At 63.9% G+C, this 19,272-nt stretch overlaps 3 protein-coding genes across 6 annotated transcripts; 2 read left to right on the top strand and 1 right to left on the bottom strand.

Annotated features, from left to right (window-relative positions):
* The first annotated feature begins 131 nt into the window (after positions 1–131).
* On the top strand, positions 132–10,126 carry THOP1 (thimet oligopeptidase 1). The gene is made up of 13 exons (XM_059869711.1): positions 132–289; positions 634–837; positions 3,512–3,660; positions 4,124–4,231; positions 5,014–5,116; positions 5,204–5,364; positions 5,941–6,076; positions 6,160–6,526; positions 6,774–6,975; positions 7,061–7,247; positions 7,517–7,645; positions 7,852–7,988; positions 8,071–10,126. The coding sequence occupies exons 1-13, from the start codon at positions 274–276 to the stop codon at positions 8,224–8,226; spliced, it is 2,055 nt and encodes a 684-aa protein (XP_059725694.1). The 5' UTR covers positions 132–273; the 3' UTR covers positions 8,227–10,126.
* On the bottom strand, positions 9,927–13,221 carry LOC132339461 (inactive serine/threonine-protein kinase PLK5-like). Of its 3 annotated transcripts, none has more exons than XM_059869713.1 (7): positions 12,974–13,221; positions 12,293–12,691; positions 11,432–11,561; positions 11,266–11,353; positions 11,087–11,182; positions 10,358–10,556; positions 9,927–10,282 (listed from the first exon to the last, which is right to left on the bottom strand). In XM_059869713.1, exons 1-7 carry the CDS (start codon positions 13,070–13,072, stop codon positions 10,136–10,138), a joined length of 1,158 nt encoding a protein of 385 aa, XP_059725696.1. In that variant the 5' UTR covers positions 13,073–13,221; the 3' UTR covers positions 9,927–10,135. The 3 variants fall into 3 exon arrangements, with proteins under 3 accessions (XP_059725696.1, XP_059725697.1, XP_059725695.1); XM_059869714.1 differs by having other exon boundaries at positions 9,927–10,556; positions 12,293–12,409; positions 12,584–12,691; XM_059869712.1 differs by having other exon boundaries at positions 9,927–10,556.
* Positions 13,222–13,560: 339 nt separating this feature from the next.
* On the top strand, positions 13,561–18,810 carry ADAMTSL5 (ADAMTS like 5). Of its 2 annotated transcripts, none has more exons than XM_059870022.1 (12): positions 13,561–13,751; positions 14,707–14,758; positions 14,850–14,995; positions 15,215–15,275; positions 15,362–15,470; positions 15,557–15,684; positions 15,777–15,900; positions 16,329–16,412; positions 17,024–17,187; positions 17,268–17,511; positions 17,761–17,832; positions 18,296–18,810. In XM_059870022.1, the coding sequence occupies exons 1-12, from the start codon at positions 13,603–13,605 to the stop codon at positions 18,607–18,609; spliced, it is 1,647 nt and encodes a 548-aa protein (XP_059726005.1). In that variant the 5' UTR covers positions 13,561–13,602; the 3' UTR covers positions 18,610–18,810. The 2 variants fall into 2 exon arrangements, with proteins under 2 accessions (XP_059726005.1, XP_059726006.1); XM_059870023.1 differs by having other exon boundaries at positions 17,747–17,832; positions 18,296–18,604.
* Positions 18,811–19,272: the final 462 nt, after the last annotated feature.

Below are 19,272 nucleotides of genomic sequence, written 5' to 3'. Positions count from 1 at the left end.
GGACCCGGGGATGCTCCGCGCCCGCCCCGCGCCCGCCCCGGGGCCGCTCCCGGCCGGCTCTGAGGGTCGCGGCGGGGATGAGCCGCCCCCGCCGTCCGGCCCCGGTGCGGTGCGGGCGCGGCGGGAGCGGCCCGGTCCTCCAGGCTCCCAGCATGCCCCGCTCTCCCGCCCGCCTCTCCGGTCGGGGCACATGCTCGGTGCGTGGGGCCGGCCCGGTTTCCTCCCGGCCTCGTCAGCAGCGCGGGGCCTCCCGGCACCCCCGGCACCCCCGACATGGCCCCCCCGACAGGTACCGGCGGGATGGGGAGCGCGGGGACATCGGGGAGAGGGCGAGGGGCTGGCGGGGCGGGGGGAGAGCGGCTGAGCGGAGAGGGATGGGGCGGCGGGACGGGGCCGGGGGCGGCAGGACGGGGCCGGCCGGGGTCTCCTGTGCCCGCAGGTCACCTCTGTGGCCCGCGGGGCAGCGCTCGGCCTTGTCCCCGAGCAGGGCGCAGCCTTGGCAGGGACACCTGGCCGGGCACGGAGTCGGGTTTCGGTGAAGCATTTCTGGGCACCGGGAGCGGGGGATGATCCCACCGCGAAGGACTCGCTGCGGGCCTTCCCTGGAATGCTGTCCCCGCTGCTGTCCCGCAGGGAATGTCGTGGACAGCCAGCCCCCGCGGCCCGTGGCCAGCCAGCTGCGCTGGGACCTGACGGCCGAGCAGATCGAGGCCATGGCCGCCGAGCTGACCGAGAGCACCAAGCTCGTGTACGACCGCGTGGGAGCCCAGGAGCGCGGCGAGGTCTCCTACGAGAACACGCTGAAGGCTCTGGCCGACGTGGAGGTGGAATACACAGGTGGGGATGCTGTTCCTGCTGGCAGGGATGGGATGCTGGGGAGGAATCCCTCCCGGAATGTGGCAGTCACATTCTCTCTGGACAGAGGGAGACAGAATTCTCTCTCTCTCTCTCTGTCGAGTTTTTCTTGGGGCTTCTGCAGGGATGGCAGCAGGGAATGTTCTCCCTGGTTTCTTCCATGGAATTGCATCAGGACAGGGCACACCTGGGGCGTGGTGGCTTTTGGGGAAGTGTCTGTAGGAAGGGATTGTCCCACTCGGAGTTTTAAAGGAGACAGGGAACGCTGCTGCCATCAGAAATCATGGAATTCCTCCAGCTGGAAGGGAGAAGCTGGAGAAGCACAGAGGTCAAAACAATTCTTATTTGCTGCTCCTGTGTTTTGGAACATGTGTTAAAAGATTATTTACCTGAAAGAATTTGATTAGATTCTAGCATGAGTGGTTTATTTTTCTTAACCAGTCTCTACCAGCTGTGTCCTGACAGGAGACAATCCTGAGATTTTGAGTGTTTGCACAGTGTCAGTTTAGAGTAGTGTAAATTAGTATAAAATAATAACATAGTATAATAAAGTAATTAATTAGCTTTCTGATATCACAGAGTTGGGGTGGGTCACCTAATTTTACAGTAGTGGGAGGCTCTGAGCTTGCCCAGAGAAGTTCTGGCTGCCCCCTGGAAGGGTCCAAGGCCAGGCTGGAGCCACCTAGGGCAGTGGGAGATGTCCCTGCCCACAGCAGGGCTGAGCTTTGAGGTCACTTCCAACCCCTCCCTCGATTATTAAGATTTTTGGATTTTATTTTTTAGCTCTGTGCTGTCACCTGCTTTTCTCTCCCTGTGGCTGCCAGCAGAATGTTGGTTTTTTTCCCAGGTGATGTTTATACAGCAAGGAACCAGCACAAAGAACAGATTTGGAAAAGCAAATTAACCCAAGGCCAGCCCTTTGGCAGCAGGAGCTGCTGCTTTCCCAGGGCTGTCCTGGCTTTCATGGGTCACCAGTGGGAACAAAGGCAGAAAAGATCCAAGAAACTCTCACCTCCTTCCTCAGTTTTCCCTGGAGCAATGGGCAAATGTCTCTCCATGTGCCTTGTTTCCTGCTGGGATTTTTCGGGGAATAAATCCTGCTGGGATTTTTTTTTTTTTTGGAGAATAAATCCTTCTGTGATTTTTTGGGAGAGTCAAACCCACTGGGATTTTTTTTGGAGAATAAATCCTGCTGGGATTTTTTGGGAGAGTAAATCCTGCTGTGATTTTTTGGGAGAGTCAGTCCTGCTGTGATTTTTTGGGAGAATAAATCCTGCTGGAATTTTTTAGGAGAATAAATCCTTCTGTGATTTTTTGGGAGAGTCAAACCGACTGGGATTTTTTGGGAGAGTAAATCCTGCTGGGATTTTTTGGGAGAGTCAAACCCACTGGGATTTTTAGGGAGACTAAATCCTGCTGGGATTTTTTGGGAAAATAAATCTTGCTGGGATTTTTTGGGAGAGTAAATCCTGCTGGGATTTTTTGGGAGAGTAAATCCTGCTGGGATTTTTTTGGAGAATAAATCCTTCTGTGATTTTTTGGGAGAGTCAAACCCACTGGGATTTTTTGGGAGACTAAATCCTGCTGGCCACTGGGATTTTTTGGGAGAATAAATCCTGCTGGGATTTTTTAGGAGAGTCAGTCCTGCTGGAATTTTTTAGGAGAATAAATCCTGCTGGGGGTTTTTTGGGTAGTACCATGACATGATGGCACCAAAACTGTGCAGTTTTGATGGCTTTATTTGCAGCAGGGTGACAATTCAGGTGGCCTCTCCTCGTGACACCTGGGCTGCTGCCTGTGCTCGAGCTGTCCCACCTGTCTGGGGCAGGGAGCAGCCTCATCTTCCTCCTCTCCTAAAATAATAGGGAAAAAAATAATTCTTCTTGCTCAGCAGGAGAAATGTTCAGCTCAGCAGGACTGTCAGCACTTTCCTGGCTGAGCTGCCTGTTCAGCTTCTCCTGGGGGGGAATCCAGGTACCTGGAGAGCACCTGGAGTGCTGTTCTTGGAGCTTCTGCAGGGATGGCAGCAGGGAATGTTCTCCCTGGTTTCCTCCATGGAATTGCATCAGGACAGGGCACACCTGGGGCGTGGTGGCTTTTGGGGAAGTGTCTGTAGGAAGGGATTGTCCCACTTGGAGCTTTAAAGGAGACAGGGAATGCTGCTGCCATCAGGAATCATGGAATTCCTCCAGCTGGAAGGGAACATCGAGCCCTGCACAGAACTCCCCAAACCTCCTCTGCTGGCAAAGCTGTTGGGGGCTCACAGGCACAGAATTGTCATGGATTTTGGGAGGATTGTGGTGGGAATCCAGCGGGTGGATGTGCTGGGCAGCAGGGAAGGGACCAAGGGCAGCAGGAGCCATCAGGAATCATGGAATTCCTCGAGCTGGAAGGCAACATGGAGCCATGCACAGGACTCCCCAAACCTCCTGTGCTGCCAGAGCTGTTGGGGGCTCACAGACACAGAATTCCTGTGGATTTTGGGAGAATTGTGGTGGGAGTGCAGCAGGGAAGGGACCAAAGGCAGCAGGAGCCTCCTCCCGCCTCTCCCCTGTCATCTGTGGGAGGGGTGGGAAAGGCTCTGGGGCTGCCAGCCTGGCTGTGGGTGTGCACTGGGGTGTGGAGCCATCACCCCTGTCCCTTTTTGTCCCCCCAGTCCGTAGGAACATGCTGGACTTCCCCCAGCACGTGTCCCCCTGCAAGGCCATCCGCGCCGCCAGCACCGAGGCCGACAAGAAGCTCTCGGAGTTCGACGTGGAGATGAGCATGAGGCAGGACGTGTACCAGAGGATTGTGTGGCTCCAGGTGTGTCCCCTGCCACCCAGGCAGGGATTGGGACCCCCTGGAATTCCAGCAGATCCTTTTCCTTCATCCCAGAGCTGAGGAGGGAAGGATGCAGGAGTGGGGCGGGAGCGCGGTGGGGTCACGGCAGAGTGGCCCAGGTGTAGTGAGGGGTGGGGAATTTGGGATTGAGGGCTCTGCCCCCCACTCAGAGCCTTGGTCACCCCTTGGCTGAGGGGCTGTTGGTGAATCCAGCCCACCTCAGTGGTGATGCCCCCAGAATGCTGACATGGCACGAAGGTGATGTGTTTAAAGCAATCTGGGAGGAACCCCTGCCCCGAGGTGACACAGGAACCTCTGCACCAAACCAGAGCCTTCCCTGGGGCTTTTCCATCTGCTGCTGGGTCTCTGGTGTTCCCAGAACTCCCACTGGGAAGCAGCTTCCTGCAGCTCCCTGAGGAGGAGGAATTTTTTTTTTGTTTTCCAGGAGAAAGCAGAGAGTGCTTCCCTGAAGCCCGAGGCAAAGAGGTACCTGGAGAGGCTGATCAAGCTGGGAAAAAGGAATGGGCTCCACCTCCCCGAGGAGACCCAGGAGGTGAGAGCACAGAATCCCTGGTTGGTTTGAGCTGAAGGCACCTTAAAGCCCATCTTGCACTGTCCCAGGGTGCTCCAAGCTGGCCTTGGACACTCCCAAGGAAGGGGCAGCCACGGCTCCTCTGGGAAATCTGTGCCAGGGCCTCTGCACCCTCACAGCAAGGAGGTTTTTCCTAATATCCCATCTAATCCTAATTCCTGTCAGTCTGAATCCATTCCCTCTTGCCCCTCAGGGCAGGGTCTGAGGCTCAGGTTTGGGTTTTGCCCCCAATTCTGGTGATTTTGGCTGATGTCTCCAGCTCCCCCTTTTTTCCTTTCTGTTTAAAGGGTGATGTTAACAGAGTGGGAGTTGAGGAATTCCTGGGGAGGTGAAATTGGGAAATTAGCACCAAATCCCCACCGTGCCAAGGGCTGGAGTTGGGCTGAGGGGGCTGAGCTGCTCAGGAGCCTCCATCTCTTACCGTGCACCAGCAGAGGAGCTCAAAACTGGGTTAAAACCAGAAGGAAATGGGAAATAAGGAGAGGGGAGGTTGTTACTGCAGCACCTGCAGCTCCTGAGGCAGCAGGGAGCAGGCAGGACCTTGCTGAGGTGGCTGAGTCCTGCCAGGTGTGACCTCAGGGAGCCTTTCTGGGCTGCTGGCTCACCATCATTAATTGTGCACCATCCTTAATTGGGCTGGCTCAGAGCCAAGGCCAGGCTCAGTGCTGGGCAGCTCAGCAGGGTGGGAACAGCCTGAGTGCCCCCCCAGCTCTGACTTCTCTCTGATTTTCTGCGTTTTGAAGAAAATCAAAGCTATCAAGAAGAAGCTGAGTGTGCTGTGCATCGACTTCAACAAGAACCTCAACGAGGACACCACCTTCCTGCCCTTCTCCAGGGAGGAGCTGGGTATGGAGTGCTCTGCTGCCTGCACTGGGTGATCCCAGAGCATTCCTGGAGAATCCTGGGCTCAGCCCCTGCCTGCTCTTTTCCCAGGGGGGCTCCCTGAGGATTTCCTGAACTCCCTGGAGAAGACAGAGGATGGGAAGCTGAAGGTCACCCTCAAGTACCCACACTACTTCCCCCTGCTGAAGAAGTGCTACGTGCCCGAGACCAGGAGGAAGGTGGAGGAGATGTTCAACTCCAGGTGCAAAGAGGTCAGTGGGACTGACCAGGGCACCCAGGGGAGCTCCCCTGGGATTTGTGTTTCTTTCCACACTGCTTCCCTTCTCCCCTCTGGATGTTACTGTGATATTTTATGAAAAATCCCTTCCAGGATTTCTTCTCCTGGGAAGCTGGGAAGCTTCAGCTTCTCTATGTTTTGCTGCTTTAGAGAATTGTTTATTAAGCATGTAAATTGTTTTAATTTAATGACTAATCACAGCCAGCTGTGTTGGACTCTCTGAGTCTGTCACGGGGTTTTATTATCATTTTTTTCTAACTTTCTGATATATTCCTTCTCTTTTTTTAGTATAGTTTTAGTATATCATTTTGGGATGGGATGGGATGGGATGGGATGGGATGGGATGGGATGGGATGGGATGGGATAGAATAGAATAGAATAGAATAGAATAGAATAGAATAGAATAGAATAGAATAGAATAGAATAGAATAGAATAGAATAGAATAGAATAATAAATCAGCCTTCTGAGAACTTGTAATCAAATTCTCACCTCTCACCTTGTCCTGGGACCCACAACAACACCACGTGTCCTTCACTCTCTGCCTTGCAGGAGAACTGCCTGATCCTGAAGGAGCTGGTGGACCTGAGGGCTCAGAAGGCCAGTCTGCTGGGCTTCAGCACCCACGCTGACTTTGTGCTGGAGATGAACATGGCCAAGAGCAGCCGGACGGTGGCCACGTTCCTGGGTACGTCCTGGGGCCGAGCAGGGACATCCTGGGCAGGGTGTGCTGCTCTGATCCCTGATGCCAGCCCTGCCTGGCTTCCCCAGATGAGCTGGCCCAGAAGCTGAAGCCCCTGGGGGAGAAGGAGCGGGCTGTGATCCTGGACCTGAAGAAGAAGGAGTGCGAGAAGCGCGGGCTGGAGTTCGACAACCGCATCAACGCCTGGGACATGCGCTACTACATGAACCAGGTGGAGGAGACCAAGTACAGCGTGGACCAGAACCTGCTCAAGGAGTATTTCCCCATGCAGGTGGTCACCACAGGCCTCCTGGCCATCTACCAGGAGCTGCTGGGCCTCACCTTCCACCTGGAGGAGAAGGCTCAGGTGTGGCACGAGGACGTGCAGCTCTACACGGTGAAGGACGCGTCCTCCGGCGAGATCATCGGGAAGTTCTACCTGGACCTGTACCCACGGTGAGACCTGGGAAATCCAGGAGCAGGGCTGGGGCAGGAGGAGCAGAGCCTGAGGAGGAGGAGGAGGAGGAGATTGCTGCTCCCAGCTGTGTGGAGTGGAGGGAGCGCCATGTGCTGTGGCAGGGATGTCACTGGGGTGGGGTGTCACCACGGGGGTCACTGGGGTCTCCTCTGAGGACCACAGTGGGGGAGGCCATAGCTGTGTGTGGCTTTTGGAAGGGTCCCTGAGCCTCCTGTCCCTCCCCAGGGAAGGGAAGTACGGACACGCCGCCTGCTTCGGCCTCCAGCCCGGCTGCCTCCTGCCGGACTCCAGCCGCCAAATCTCGGTGGCCGCCATGGTGGCCAATTTCACCAAGCCCACGCCGGACGCCCCTTCCCTGCTGCAGCACGACGAGGTGGAGACCTATTTCCATGAGTTTGGGCACGTCATGCACCAGCTGTGCTCTCAGGTGAGGCCTCGCTGCGCTGGCACAGGTTGGGGTTTTTCCCCCATCCCGTTTTCCCCTGGAATTCCGAGCTGGCCGTGTCCCCCAGGCGGAGTTCGCCATGTTCAGCGGGACACACGTGGAGAGGGACTTCGTGGAGGCCCCGTCGCAGATGTTGGAGAACTGGGTGTGGGAGAAGGAGCCGCTGCTGCGCATGTCCAGGCACTACAAGACAGGCAGCCCCATCCCGGATGAGCTGCTGGAGAAGCTCATTAAATCCCGGCAGGCAAACACAGGTGAGAGGGAATGGATGTCCCCTGGGTGTGGGGACGGGAAGGGGACGCTCAGTGACCTGGCTGGGGACAAAAAAGGCTTTTCCTTGTTTGCCGTGGTGCTGGGGGTTCTGAGGTGATGGGGGGAAGGAACCCACACATGTGGGAAGAGAGAGGGTGATGTGGCATGTGAAAGGGACAAAGAGGTGCCACCTGCCTCGGTGACATTCCTGCAGGCAGCATTGCAGCCTCGGTTTCCCTCCTTCTCCTCCTCCTCCTCCTTTTGGGAACAGGGCTCTTCAACCTGCGCCAGATCGTCCTGGCCAAGGTGGACCAGGCACTGCACACCCAGACCAAGGCTGACCCCGTGGAGGTGTTTGCCCAGCTCTGTGAGGAGGTGCTGGGTGTCCCTGCCACCCCAGGTACGGCGTGCCACCCTCCTGTCCCCCTGTAATAGCTCAGCAACTTCCTCCCGTGTGGGGACAGTTTGTGCTGGCTCCGGGAAAAGCAGGGCTGGAAAAGCCTGGAAAGTTCCTCCCTTTGTCCCCCGGGTTGTGTGAACAGCTGGGACAGCACTGGAGGGGGTTTATCTGTGGGGAGTCCCCTTTGACCCCTCGTGTCCCCTCAGGTACAAACATGCCAGCCACTTTTGGCCACCTGGCTGGGGGCTACGACGCCCAGTACTATGGCTACCTCTGGAGCGAGGTGTACTCCATGGACATGTTCCACACCCGCTTCAAGCAGGAGGGAATCATGAACTGCAAGGTAGGGACGGGGTTCTGCAGGGTTCTCATGGGCTGTGGGAGCCAGGGCAGGTGTCCCAGCCCTGCCCCGTGTGTGCCTGCAGGTGGGCATGGATTACAGGAAGTGCATCCTGCATCCCGGCGGCTCCGTGGACGCTTCGGACATGCTGAGGAGGTTCCTGGGCAGGGAGCCCAAGCAGGATGCCTTCCTGGCCAGCAAGGGACTGAAGGTGGAGAGCAACTCGGTGCCTTCAGCCTGAGGTGCTGCTGGGCCCTGGCAGGGGGGGAAGCTCCTGCCCACGCACCTGCCCTCGCCTGGTTCCTGTCACCAAACACCCCCGGGCCACCCCTGCCTGGAGCTGCCCCTCTGAGCCCCTCCTGGGCTTTGGGAGCCGGGCTCAGCCCTGGGCCGGGGCTCTGTGGTGACACAGAGGTGACCTGCCCTTGTCACCCCCGGGGCTGTGGGTCACCCCCACCAATTGGCTGAACTTTGAACCTGATCTCTGCACGAGGGTGAGTTTTGGCCTCATTTGGAGCCAGGGAGGAGGGGGAGAGGAGTTCCCAAACTTGAATCTCTGTTTTTAAATCCCTTCTCTTTTAAGAAGCCTCCTTGTTGTTGTTGTTGCCACCTTGGCTTGGTTTGTGACACAATTGTCACCAGGGCAGGGACAGTCCTGCTCTCCCCATCTTTGGGCAGCTCTTGGCTGTGCAATAAAGATGGGGAGAGCCCAGAGCTCAAAACCCACAGGGAATCAACTGGAACACCCTGCCCTGAGCCCCTCAGGGACCTTCCTGCCTGGCTGGGGGACAGAGGTAGCCAGTGCAGGAGTTCCAGAACAGAGGCTTTGGGGACCTCTGTGGCTTCTGTGTCCCAGGGCCATCTCAGGGTCATCCTGGGGCCACCCCAGGGCAGCCAGTGGCTCAGGCTGTGGCAGCTGAGGGTGTTGCTGTTGCTGTCAGCTCCTGGGACACGGGAGGGTTGTGTTTATGACTGAAAACACCGAGCTGACAGCTTCAAACAACACAAATGCCGGGATAAAAATATCCCCTGGGCTCTGTGCCAGGCCTTGAGCTGCCAGGGGCAGGGACAGCAGCCAGCCCGGGCTGTGCCACCTGCCCCAGGCTGTCCCCAGTGTGCCCCAGGACCCTGCGTGGCACAGGCTGTTGTGGCACAAGGTTCCTGACCCCGAGGGCAGAGATTTTCTCCCAGCTTGGGAAAGGTCTGGGGCGGCTTCCTCGGGAGCTGAGGAGCTCCAAGGGGGGCTGAGGAGCTTCAGGGGGAGCTGGGATTTGTGTCCCCCCCTCCCAGCCTCGGGTGCACTCTGTGAGCCCCTTTGAGGGCTGTGGGATCCATCCCTGCCACTCTGCCGTGGTTTGGGGACACGAGTGACAACCCAAGTGCCCCAGCTCACCGCCACCATCCCGCCACTGCAGGCTGTTCCCTGTCCTTTGTCACCAGCGCTGCTCTGGCGCTGGGACAAGGCTCCCCCCCAGTGCAGACAAAGTCGTTGCTGTCACCTCCCTCCCCCAGGCCCTGCTGGTGACACGGGAAGGCCGGTGACAACCCCTGGCCCGTCCCCTCTGGCGCTGACACGTGGGCGAGTCCGGAAGCGGCTCCTTGGTGCTTGCTGGGGCCACCTCGAGCATCTTGTCCTTGTCCCCTCCTCTCCGTGTTTTAGGCACGGCCTCCGTGCCGGCCCGCGCTGCCCCTGGGTGTTTTTAGTGTCCTGTTTTACTGAGCTTTCAACGTTTTCTCCGACTCTTCTCTCCAGAGAGAGAGAGAAGTGAAGCTGAACAGGGAAACCACGCACTTTCCTCCCTCCTTCCCAGCCCACAGCTCCCTCTGTCCCCTCTCCCATGTCCCCACTGCCCCGTGGGGGTGACCTGGCACCTCTCCAGTCCCAGGAGCAGCACCGGGACATGGAGCTGCACCTCCCCATCCCCATCCCAGGCTGGCAGGGAAGAGAGCTCCTTTTTATTTCGGGGTTTGTTTTTCGGGGTTGTTTTTTCCCGTTAACAGTTTTAAAGGGCAAACTGGGTGGGTGTGGGTGTGTGTGTGTGTGTCTGCCGTTCGTACTGGTCACGTCCCACCCCCGCTTGTTTCCATGACTGGATTTTAGACGGTTCCCAGCACTAATAATAAAGGTTTTCCTCCGCGGATGTTCGGGCTCAGGTCCTTTGGGGAGGAGCACGGCCACCCGCAGGGGTGACAGGGACACAGCCACACCCCCGCAGGATCCAGCAGAGGGGCTCCTGTCCCACGAAGATGGGCACGGAGTGGCAGGCGCGGGGTGGCAGCGTGTGGGGTGTGAAACCCTGGGGAGCGACAGGCAGTGACCCCCGCGTGTCCCTCGGTGTCCCGCGTGTCCCCCGTGTGGCCCAGTCCCGCACCTGCGTGAGGAAGGGATGGCACAGCAGCCGGGCCGGGCCGGGCCGTGCCGCGGGCTCGGGCTGCAGCATGTGTGCGATGAGAGCGCGGGCACGGGGGGAGAGCCCGGGGGGCAGCGGGTACCGAGCGCTCCGGATGCGCCGGAACAGCTCCGGCCGGTGGCGAGCCTCGAACGGGGCGTGGCCGGTCAGCGCCGTGTACCTGGGGGGGAGCGGCCGGGAGCGTCCCTGTGCTCCCTGCAGTGTCCCTGGCCTTCCTCCATCACCCCTCTTCCTCCCTCCAGTGTTCCTGTTCTTCCTCTGACCTCCCTGTTCTCCCTCCAGCTCCGCTCATCCCACCCATCTCCCCTTGCCCTGTCTCCATTTCTCCCATCCTCCCTCCATCTCCCCTCAACCTCCCTCTCTCCATCTCCCCTCATCCCACCCTCCCTCCATCTCCCCTTGCTCTCCCTCTCTCCATCTCCCCTCATCCCACCCTCCCTCCATCTCCCCTTGCTCTCCCTCTCTCCATCTCCCCTCATCCCTCCCTCCATATCCCCTTATCCCATGTCCATGTCCCCCTATCCAGTCCTCCCTCCATCTCCCCTCATTCCACCCTCTCTCCATCTCCCCTTATCCCACCTCCCTTCATGACCCCTAATCCAATCCTCCCTCCATCTCCCCTCATCCTCCCTCCCTCCATCTCCCCTCATCCTCCCTCTCCCCCTGCCACCCTCCCCCAGCCCCTCTCACACGGCACACCCCAGTGCCCAGATATCTGCGGGTGCCGCGTGTCCCCTGCGGTCCAGCACCTCCGGGGCCAGGTAACTGGGTGTCCCACAGAGTGCCCTGAGATGGGGACAGCAGAGGTGACCCCTGGGGACACGGGCAGGGTCAAACCCCCTCCCTGCAGCCCCCCCGGCCCCACTCACCCCCAGCGCCGCCCGGGCGGGGCCGCCCGCTGAGCCAGCCCCAGGTCCCCGATCTTCACCCGCATCCGCTCCGTCACCAAGAAGTTACCTGTGGGGGGAGTGACACGAATGGTGTCACCCTCAGCCACCCTCGGGTCACCCCCGAGGCCCCCCCAGCCCCACGCACTCGGTTTGAGGTCCCGGTGCACGAGGCCGTGGCCGTGCAGGTACCGCAGCCCCGAGAGCAGCTGCCGCAGGTAGTACCGCACCTCCGGCTCCGTCAGGCGGCCCCGCGCCCGCAGGATGTCGGCGAGGGACTGGGGACAGAGCGACAGCGCTAGGGACACTGAGGAGGGACTGGGGACAGAGTGACAGGGGCTGGGGACAGTGGGGAGGGACTGGGGACAGAGCGACAGCGCTGGGGACACTGAGGAGGGACTGGGGACAGAGTGACAGCGGCTGGGGACAGTGGGGAGGGACTGGGGACAGAGTGACAGCGGCTGGGGACACTGAGGAGGGACTGGGGATGGAGTGACAGCGCTGGGGACACTGAGGAGGGACTGGGGACAGAGCGACAGCGCTGGGGACAGTGGGGAGGGACTGGGGACAGAGCGACAGCGCTGGGGACACTGAGGAGGGACTGGGGACAGTGAGGAGGGAGTGGGGACAGTGAGGAGGGAGTGGGGACAATGAAATGTGACAGGGATGGGGGATGGAGTGACAGGGACTGGGACAGAGCGAGGGGGACTTGGGGACAGAGCAAGGCACCAGGCTGGGCCTTGCTGAAGCCCCGGCCTGAGGGGGCTCAGTTTTGGGGTGTAGGAACTCAGTTTAAGGGTTCGAGGGCTTGGTTTTGGGGTGTAGAATTTCAGGGTTCAAGGGCTCGGTTTTGGGGTGCAGAGACTCAGTTTTGAGGTGTTTAGGCTCAGTTTTGGGGTTCAAGGGCTTGGGTTTGGGGTGTTTAGGCTCAGTTTTGGGGTGCAGAATTTCAGGGTTCAAGGGCTCGGTTTCGGGGGGCAGGAGCTCGGTTTCGGGGTGCAAGTCTCACCCCCCGGCTGCAGAGCTCCAGCAGCAGGTAGAAGTGGCCGCGGTCCGTGAAGTGCCCGTGCAGGCGCACGATGTGCGGGTGGCGCAGGCGACACTGCAGCTCCCGCTCCCTCTCCACCTGCACCGACAGCAGCCCGGCAGCCCCGGGGGGACCCTCGTGGAGCGGGGACCCCCGGTGCGCGCCCCGCGGGGACGGGAACCCACCCAGACACGCGGGGAGAGGCGCGGGCGGGGCTGCGCGGGGACCCCCCGGGCACTGTCCCCTCCCCGGGGAGTGTCCCGCCGGACTCACCCTGTCCCCGATGCCCACGGCAGCGAGCCGGGCTCTCGGGATCACCTTCGCCGCGTAGAGCCGGCCACTGGTCACCTCTGTCACCTGGTAGCAGCGGCCGAAGGTGCCCTGCGAGTGACCCCGTGGGAACGGGCAGCGGGGCTTGGGGTGCCCACCCAGGTGCCCCTCCCTGTGGGGCGAGGACCCCCAGGGACCGGAGCTGCTGGGGCTCAGTCCCGTGCCTCAGTTTCCCCTTTCCCAGAGGGGATGGGGTGGGTTCCCCTTGGATCGGGACACCTCGGGGACCCCCCGGGAGGTGCGGGCGTGTGACCCCCCCCCTAGGTACCCGGCGGGGAGGGGGCGCTGGGGGGGGCGAGGGGCAGTTCAGGGGGGGTGGTTCAGGGGATTTACCTCTCCCAGGAGCCGTCCCCGCTTGTAGAGCGTCCCGGTGCCCTCGTCCCGGAGATACCAGCCGGGGGGTGGCTCGGCCCCTGCGCTCCCTGGGACCATCCTGCCCGCTCTGCTCGGCACCGGGGACACCCCGAGGGACACCCGCACCCCGACACTGTAACCCCTTCAGCGCCGGGCTGCGGGTATCCACGGCGCCCAGGGGTGCTGGGTGACCCCCCGCACCCAACACCCACCGCTCTGGCCCCCCGAGCCCCCTCAGAAGACCCCGGCCAAGAAGCGGAGACCCCCGCGGGGGTCCCGGCCCTCGGGGATGCCCAGCACCGGCGGGTCCCGGATCGGGATCCGACCGTGCAGGGAGGTCGTGGTGCCTCTTCCCCTCCGCCGCTGGGGCTGAGGGGGTCCCGGGGGGGCGCTGATGTTGCTTTGCAGCACCCACGCCCCCCGGGGACGCCACCAGCCCCCCCCCCCCGACCGCCGGAGCTCCGGGCCCCCAAGGGTTAACGGGCGGCCGGGGAGGGCTGGGCGCACCTTTGGGGCTGGATATTAATAACGCGGCGGGGAGGGACGGGAGGCGAGCGGGGAGGGTGGGGGGGGAAGCCTCGCCCGGCCCCCCCGGAGCTGCGCAGGCGATGCCCGCTCGCCCCGGGTCCCCCCCGCTCCCCGCCGCCGGGACGCCGAGCCGGGACGGAGCCGCCGGGACGCCGCGAACGAGGGGCGGCATGGCCGGGGGGCGCCGTGGGGGCGGCTCGGACCCCCGCGGGGGACCCTACGGTGCTGGGTAAGCTCCTGATTTCTGCTTTAACCCTCGCGGACCACCCCCACCCCACCCCACCCCCGCGCCTCCGCGCCTCCCCCACCGCAGATCCTGCGGGGAAACTGAGGCACGCGGTGCCCCCCGCGCTGCCAGCGGAGTCTGGACATCACCCACCGGGCATCGCCCGAGCCTCGGAGGGGTCCGGACGCTCTAAACACTCCCCCCCCCCCCGGAGCGGCGGCAGCGAGACCCCCCGGTCCTTCCCCTGTTCTGCTGGGGGGACCCAGGGCCGGGGGCTGCCGGTGGCCGCCCGCGACCCCCCGGTTACCGTGGAAGCTGCGCGGCGGGACGGAACCGGCTCGGCCGGGGGATTCCCCCACACGGGGATGGGACCCCCGCACCCCCCGCACCCTCCCGGCACCTCCCTCACCCCCGGGCTGGGCGCTTCGGGGTGCTGCAGGATCGGGCGCTGTGGGGCGTGGGGGCCTCCCGCTGCCCCCCACCCTGCTCGCCCCACGGCGGGGCCGGATCCGGATCGGGGAGCGACGCGGAGCCCCGGCGTGCAGGTCTGGTCCTGCCCCGGCAGGCAGCGATCCCGGCCCGGCGCCCGCCGCGGGGCCCTGGGGGCGGCGGGGCCGTCGCCCGTCCCGGGGGCTGCGTGGGCACGTGTGGGGGACACCCTGTGTCACCCACGCTGTGTCACCACCCTGTGTCACCACCCTGTGTCACCGCCCAGCATCACCTATTGCGTGTCCCCCACCCGCCTGCCCCCGCTGGTGGCACCAGACCCCACATCCCCTCCTTGGGGACCCCCGCGCTGGGTCTGGGCTTGGCCCCCCCTCACCCCCGTCCCCCTCGCTGGGGTCCCGGGGGGAGCTCGGCCGTGGCCCCGCCTCGGCGGTGATGCTGGGCTGGGGGACAGCCCGGTGCCACCCCCCTGTCCCTGGGGACAGCGGGCTCAGGGCTCTTTGCTCCACAGGTCCTGGCGGCTGCTGCTGCTGGCCTGGCTCAGCCTGGTGGGCACGGCACAGGTGAGGGGGCTGGGGGGCAGCTGAGGGGAATGGGGCACCCCCGGGCTCCTTCACCCCACCCCCAGCGCTGACCATCGCTTTCCTCACGCAGGACCCAGCCCTGGGGACACCAGCGAGGGTCCCTGAGCCCCCAGCCCCTGCTCGGCCCCAGGGGACCTGGGGGTCCTGGGGACCCTGGAGCTCCTGCTCCAGCTCGTGTGGGGACGGCGTCGCCCTGCGCAGCCGGCGGTGCCTGCGGTGAGAGGGGGAAGGGGTAGCACAGACCCCTCCCACTCCGAGGTGTCCCCAGCTCCCAAACCTCCCCTGTGTCACCCAAAACCCCGGGCACGACCTTGCCACCACCTCGTGCGCACCACCATCCCTATGGTGGCTCGGTGGCATCGTGGACCCCCCTGGAGCTGGGGGGTCCCTGTGGGGGACACGGGGGGGTGACACGTGCTGTCCCTGTGACCGCAGGACCAGCAAGGAGCAGCCGTGCACGGGGGACCCGCGGCAGTACCGGCTCTGCCAGCTCCAGGTGAGCGCCGGGAGCGCCACGGCAGCGACGTGGCTGTCCCCGGTCCCCATGGCCGCCCTCCCGGCTCCATCCTGGTGCTCCCACAGGGCTGCCCCAGCGGCTCCGTGCCCTTCCGGGCCATGCAGTGCTCCCTCTACGACAACCGGCCCGTCCTGGGCACCTCCGCCCGCTACCGCTGGGTGCCCTTCCACGGAGGTGAGTCCCGGCCTGGGGACGGCATCACCGGCGGCTCACGGCTGTCCCCATCATCACCCCAATCCCTTCCCCCCCTGCTCTGGCAGCCCCCAACCTCTGCGACCTCAACTGCCTGGCCGAGGGACACAATTTCTACTACAGCTTCGGCCGGGTGCTGGACGGGACCCGCTGCAGCCCCGGCTCCCCGGACCTGTGCGTCGGCGGGCGCTGCCTGGTGGGTGTGCGCGGGGCCGGGACCCCCCAGACCCCCCGGGGACCCCCCAGGCCCGAACCCCGGCGCTGAGGGGGTGTCTGGGCTCCCCACAGAGCGTGGGCTGTGACGGGATCCTGGGCTCGGGCTCGCGTCCCGACGCCTGCGGCCACTGCGGCAGCGGCCACGGCTCGTGCGTCCTCGTGCACCGGCTGTTCCAGGGCTCGGACCCCTCCTCCGGTGAATGAACCATTGCCCCGGCCCCCTCCATGGGTGAATGCTTTGGCTCTTGGCTCCCCTGTCCTCCTGTCCCCATCCCTGTCCCCAAGGCATCGCCGGGGTGCCCCTTGTCCCATCCCCTGTGCCGCTCCCCCATCCAGAGGGTCTCTGGTCCCTCGGAGCAGCCCCTTCCCTTGGGGGTTAACTCATTGCAGAGGGGCCACTCCTGGGGTGTGGGGGGACTGTGATGTCCCCAGAGGTGTCCAGGGCTACTGGGGGCACTCAGAGTCCCTGTGCCCCCATGTCCCTGATGTCCCAGCACGTGGGGCCCAGCTGGGTCAATGCCCCAGACCCGGGTCCCCTCTGTGCCCGTCCCCTCCCTGTCTGTCCCCCCGTGGTGCCCCCTGGGCCCTGCCCAGGCTCTGCCCTGACTCTGCCCCCCTCCACAGGATATTTGGGATATGTGAATGTGACCAAGATCCCGGCCGGGGCCACCCACATCAAGGTGACGGACAAGAGCCGCAACTACCTGGGTAGGACCTGAACTGCCTCCGTCCCAGTCCCTCCCAGTCCCTCCCAGTTGGCTCAGGGTGGTGCCAGCTGTGTGTGCGGGCAGGGCAGAGCAGGGCAGGGCAGGGCAGGGCAGGGCAGGGGTGGCCGTGTCACGCCGTGCTGTGCCATGTTTGTCCCGTGTTTGTCCCTCGCCGTGCCGTGCCGCTCCCTCCCTCGGATGCTGTTTTGAGCATCGCGGGGTCACTGAACTCCCAAGCGCTCGGGGCAATTTTCCAGAGGCCGCGGCCGCGTTTTGGGAAGGGCTGAGCTGGAGCGGGGCCAGACCGGCCACCGCAGCACCGGGACAGGGACCTCCATCCCCACCCCCCCGTCCCCTTTCCCATGCGGCTGGAGCCCCTTCCCCCATCCCAGCCGGGGTTTGGGGGCTCGGGGCTGGCTTTGCACACCAGGCTTTGGCTGCGGCTCGGGCCCGGAGCCAAGATCCGACAGGAACGCGGATTCCCGGAGCCCCGAGCGCGGCTCCCCGGCCCACGCTGCCCTCCCGCGCCGGGAGAGGCCTCCGCTGGGGACCCGGCCGGGGGTCCCGGGAGCCGTGCGGGGCTCGGTTTACCGGAGCCGCTCCCTCCCGCAGCGCTGATGGCGAGTGACGGGCGCTACGTCCTCAACGGCGACTGGGCCATCGCCTGGCCGGGGCCCTACGAGGCCGCCGGCACCCTCCTGACCTACAGCCGGGCCCCCGACGGCACCGAGAGCCTGGAGGCGCCCGGACCCACCCACGAGGACCTGCACGTGATGGTGAGGGCGGGGGGACACGGCGGTGGCGACAGCCACCCCCGCTCCCACCGCCCCTCCCAGCCCCGCTCGTGTCCCCCCAGGCGCTGCTGCAGGAGCCCAACCCCGGCATCGAGTACCAGTTCTGGCTGCCCCGCGGGCACCCCCAGCTCGGCCGCGGTGACACGAGCCCCCTGCGGCAGCCCCAGCCCCGGGGGGCCGGCAGCCCCCCGCCCCCGGAGCCCCCGCACAGCCCGGCCCCCGCTCCGCCCCCGCCGCCCCGGGGCTTTGCCACGGAGCCACCGCCGAGGAGCCCCCCTGGCCGCAGTCAGGACGGGGCTGCCGCAGGTACATCCTCGGGGGTCCCCGCAGCCCCCCCAGGCCCCTGCTGGGAGCATTCTGGGCTGCCCAGGTGTGGGGGATAAGATGGGGACCCTAAAAAGGACCCTAAAAGCCCTCGCCAGGGCTCTCAGGAGCCCCGTGTGACCCTCTCTGGGGTCTGGACCCTCAACCTCCCCTGCCAAGGTTGCGTGAGGGGAAATTTGGGGGGTCAGGAGTCCCCTCTGCCCCTAAATTGCTGCAGCTTTATCCCCGCAGGGCGCTGCGGGAGGTGCCGCCCGCCCAAGGGGCGCTCCCAGCGCATCCGGCACTTCTGCCAGAGCGACTTCGGTGAGCGCCGGGCCGGGAGGGGCTCGGGAGGGTGGCGGGGGCGGGACAGGGCTGAGGACATCGCCGGGGACAGGGCTGAGGACATTGCCAGGGACAGTGCCAGGAGCGGGAAGGAGCCCAGAGTGATTCTGGGGGCGGTGCTGGGGACGAGGATGTGCTCAGGGTGATGCCAGAGGCAATGCAGGGGTGGAAAAGGGGCTCAGAACGATGCCAGGGATGATGAGAGGAATGGGAAGGGGCTTGGGGTGATGCCAGGGACGATGCCAGGCATGAGAAGGGGCTTTGAGTGCTGCTGGGACAGGAAGGGCTCGGGCTGATGCAGGTGACACGAAGGGGCTCAGGGTGATGCTGGGGATGCGCAGAGACCTGGGGTGACGCCAGAGGCGATGCCGCGGGTGGGAAAGGGCTCAGGGTGATGCCAGGGACAGGAAGGGGCTCAGGATGCCCCATCCTCACCCCGCAGTGTTCCACGGGCGGATCCTGGCGCGGCGCGTGGTGGGGCGGGAGACTCGCTACGAGGTGGAGGTGGAGGCGCGGTACCGGCAGCGCTTCCCGCTGGTGGCCCGGGAGTACCTGTGGGTGCCCAACACCTGCGGGTGCCCCCCGCTGCTCGAGGGCGGCGAGTACCTGCTGATGGCGCGGCGCCACGTGAACCACGAGCACACCCTGAACCGCATCCTGCTGCAGGACGACGGCTACGCCCGGCCCTGGACGCCCCGCGAGGCCCGGCTGGTGCGGGAGGCGGCCCGGCACTGCCCCCACCCCCGGCCACCCTGAGCCCCTCCCCGCTGGCACCGCCCCGGGACGGGACCCCCAGGGCGGACCGGATGCTCCTACCGGGCACCGAACCCTTCCCATGCCCCCTCCCCGCAGTGGACCCCCACCCATCTCGCCGTCCTTGGGGTCCTCGTGGCAGCGGGGGGGTGGAAGGGGGTGGTAATTTATTATTTTTGCAGAAAATAAATTGTTTATCCCCTCGCTCGCCGCGTGTCCCTTCCTGGCTGGCGACGGCCCAGGACGGTCCTCCCTTTTCAGGGGGTCCCCTCTGTGTCAAAAAGAGCGGGGGGTCTCCTCTGTGTCCCTCCACTTCGGGGGTCCCCTCTGTGTCACCATGAGCGGGGGGTCTCCTCTGTGTCCCTCCACTTCGGGGGGTCCCCTCTGTGTCACCATGAGCGGGGGGTCGCCTCCTCCGTGTCCCTCCACTTTGGGGGGTCCCCTTTGTGTCCCCATGAGCGGGGGGTCCCCTCTGTGTCACCATGAGCAGGGGGGCTCCTCCGTGTCCCTCCACTTCGGGGGGGTCCCCTCTGTGCCCCCATGAGCAGGGGGGCTCCTCCGTGTCCCTCCACTTCGGGGGGTCCCCTCTGTGTCCCCATGAGCAGGGGGGCTCCTCCGTGTCTCTCCACTTCGGGGGGTCCCCTCTGTGTCCCCATGAGCAGGGGG

This window comes from Haemorhous mexicanus, chromosome 29 (assembly GCF_027477595.1).
Source record: "Haemorhous mexicanus isolate bHaeMex1 chromosome 29, bHaeMex1.pri, whole genome shotgun sequence".
In the NCBI taxonomy this organism is placed as follows: domain Eukaryota; kingdom Metazoa; phylum Chordata; class Aves; order Passeriformes; family Fringillidae; genus Haemorhous; species Haemorhous mexicanus.
Note: the sequence above shows the minus strand (reverse complement) of the source record. Positions and strands in the feature narration are given on the sequence as shown.

Coding starts and splice junctions, on each gene's coding strand:
- THOP1 (XM_059869711.1), top strand. Junction 5,117..5,203: donor CTTCTCCAGGGAGGAGCTGG/GTATGGAGTGCT, acceptor CTCTTTTCCCAG/GGGGGCTCCCTGAGGATTTC. Junction 7,248..7,516: donor ATCCCGGCAGGCAAACACAG/GTGAGAGGGAAT, acceptor TTTTGGGAACAG/GGCTCTTCAACCTGCGCCAG.
- LOC132339461 (XM_059869712.1), bottom strand. CDS start 13,072: ATGGTCCCAGGGAGCGCAGGGGCCGAGCCACCCCCCGGCTGGTATCTC. Junction 11,354..11,431: donor GCACCGGGACCTCAAACCGA/GTGCGTGGGGCT, acceptor CTCCCCCCACAG/GTAACTTCTTGGTGACGGAG. Junction 11,183..11,265: donor CCGCCCGGGCGGCGCTGGGG/GTGAGTGGGGCC, acceptor TCCCCATCTCAG/GGCACTCTGTGGGACACCCA.
- ADAMTSL5 (XM_059870022.1), top strand. CDS start 13,603: ATGCCCGCTCGCCCCGGGTCCCCCCCGCTCCCCGCCGCCGGGACGCCG. Junction 14,996..15,214: donor CGCAGCCGGCGGTGCCTGCG/GTGAGAGGGGGA, acceptor CTGTGACCGCAG/GACCAGCAAGGAGCAGCCGT. Junction 17,188..17,267: donor ACGAGGACCTGCACGTGATG/GTGAGGGCGGGG, acceptor GTGTCCCCCCAG/GCGCTGCTGCAGGAGCCCAA.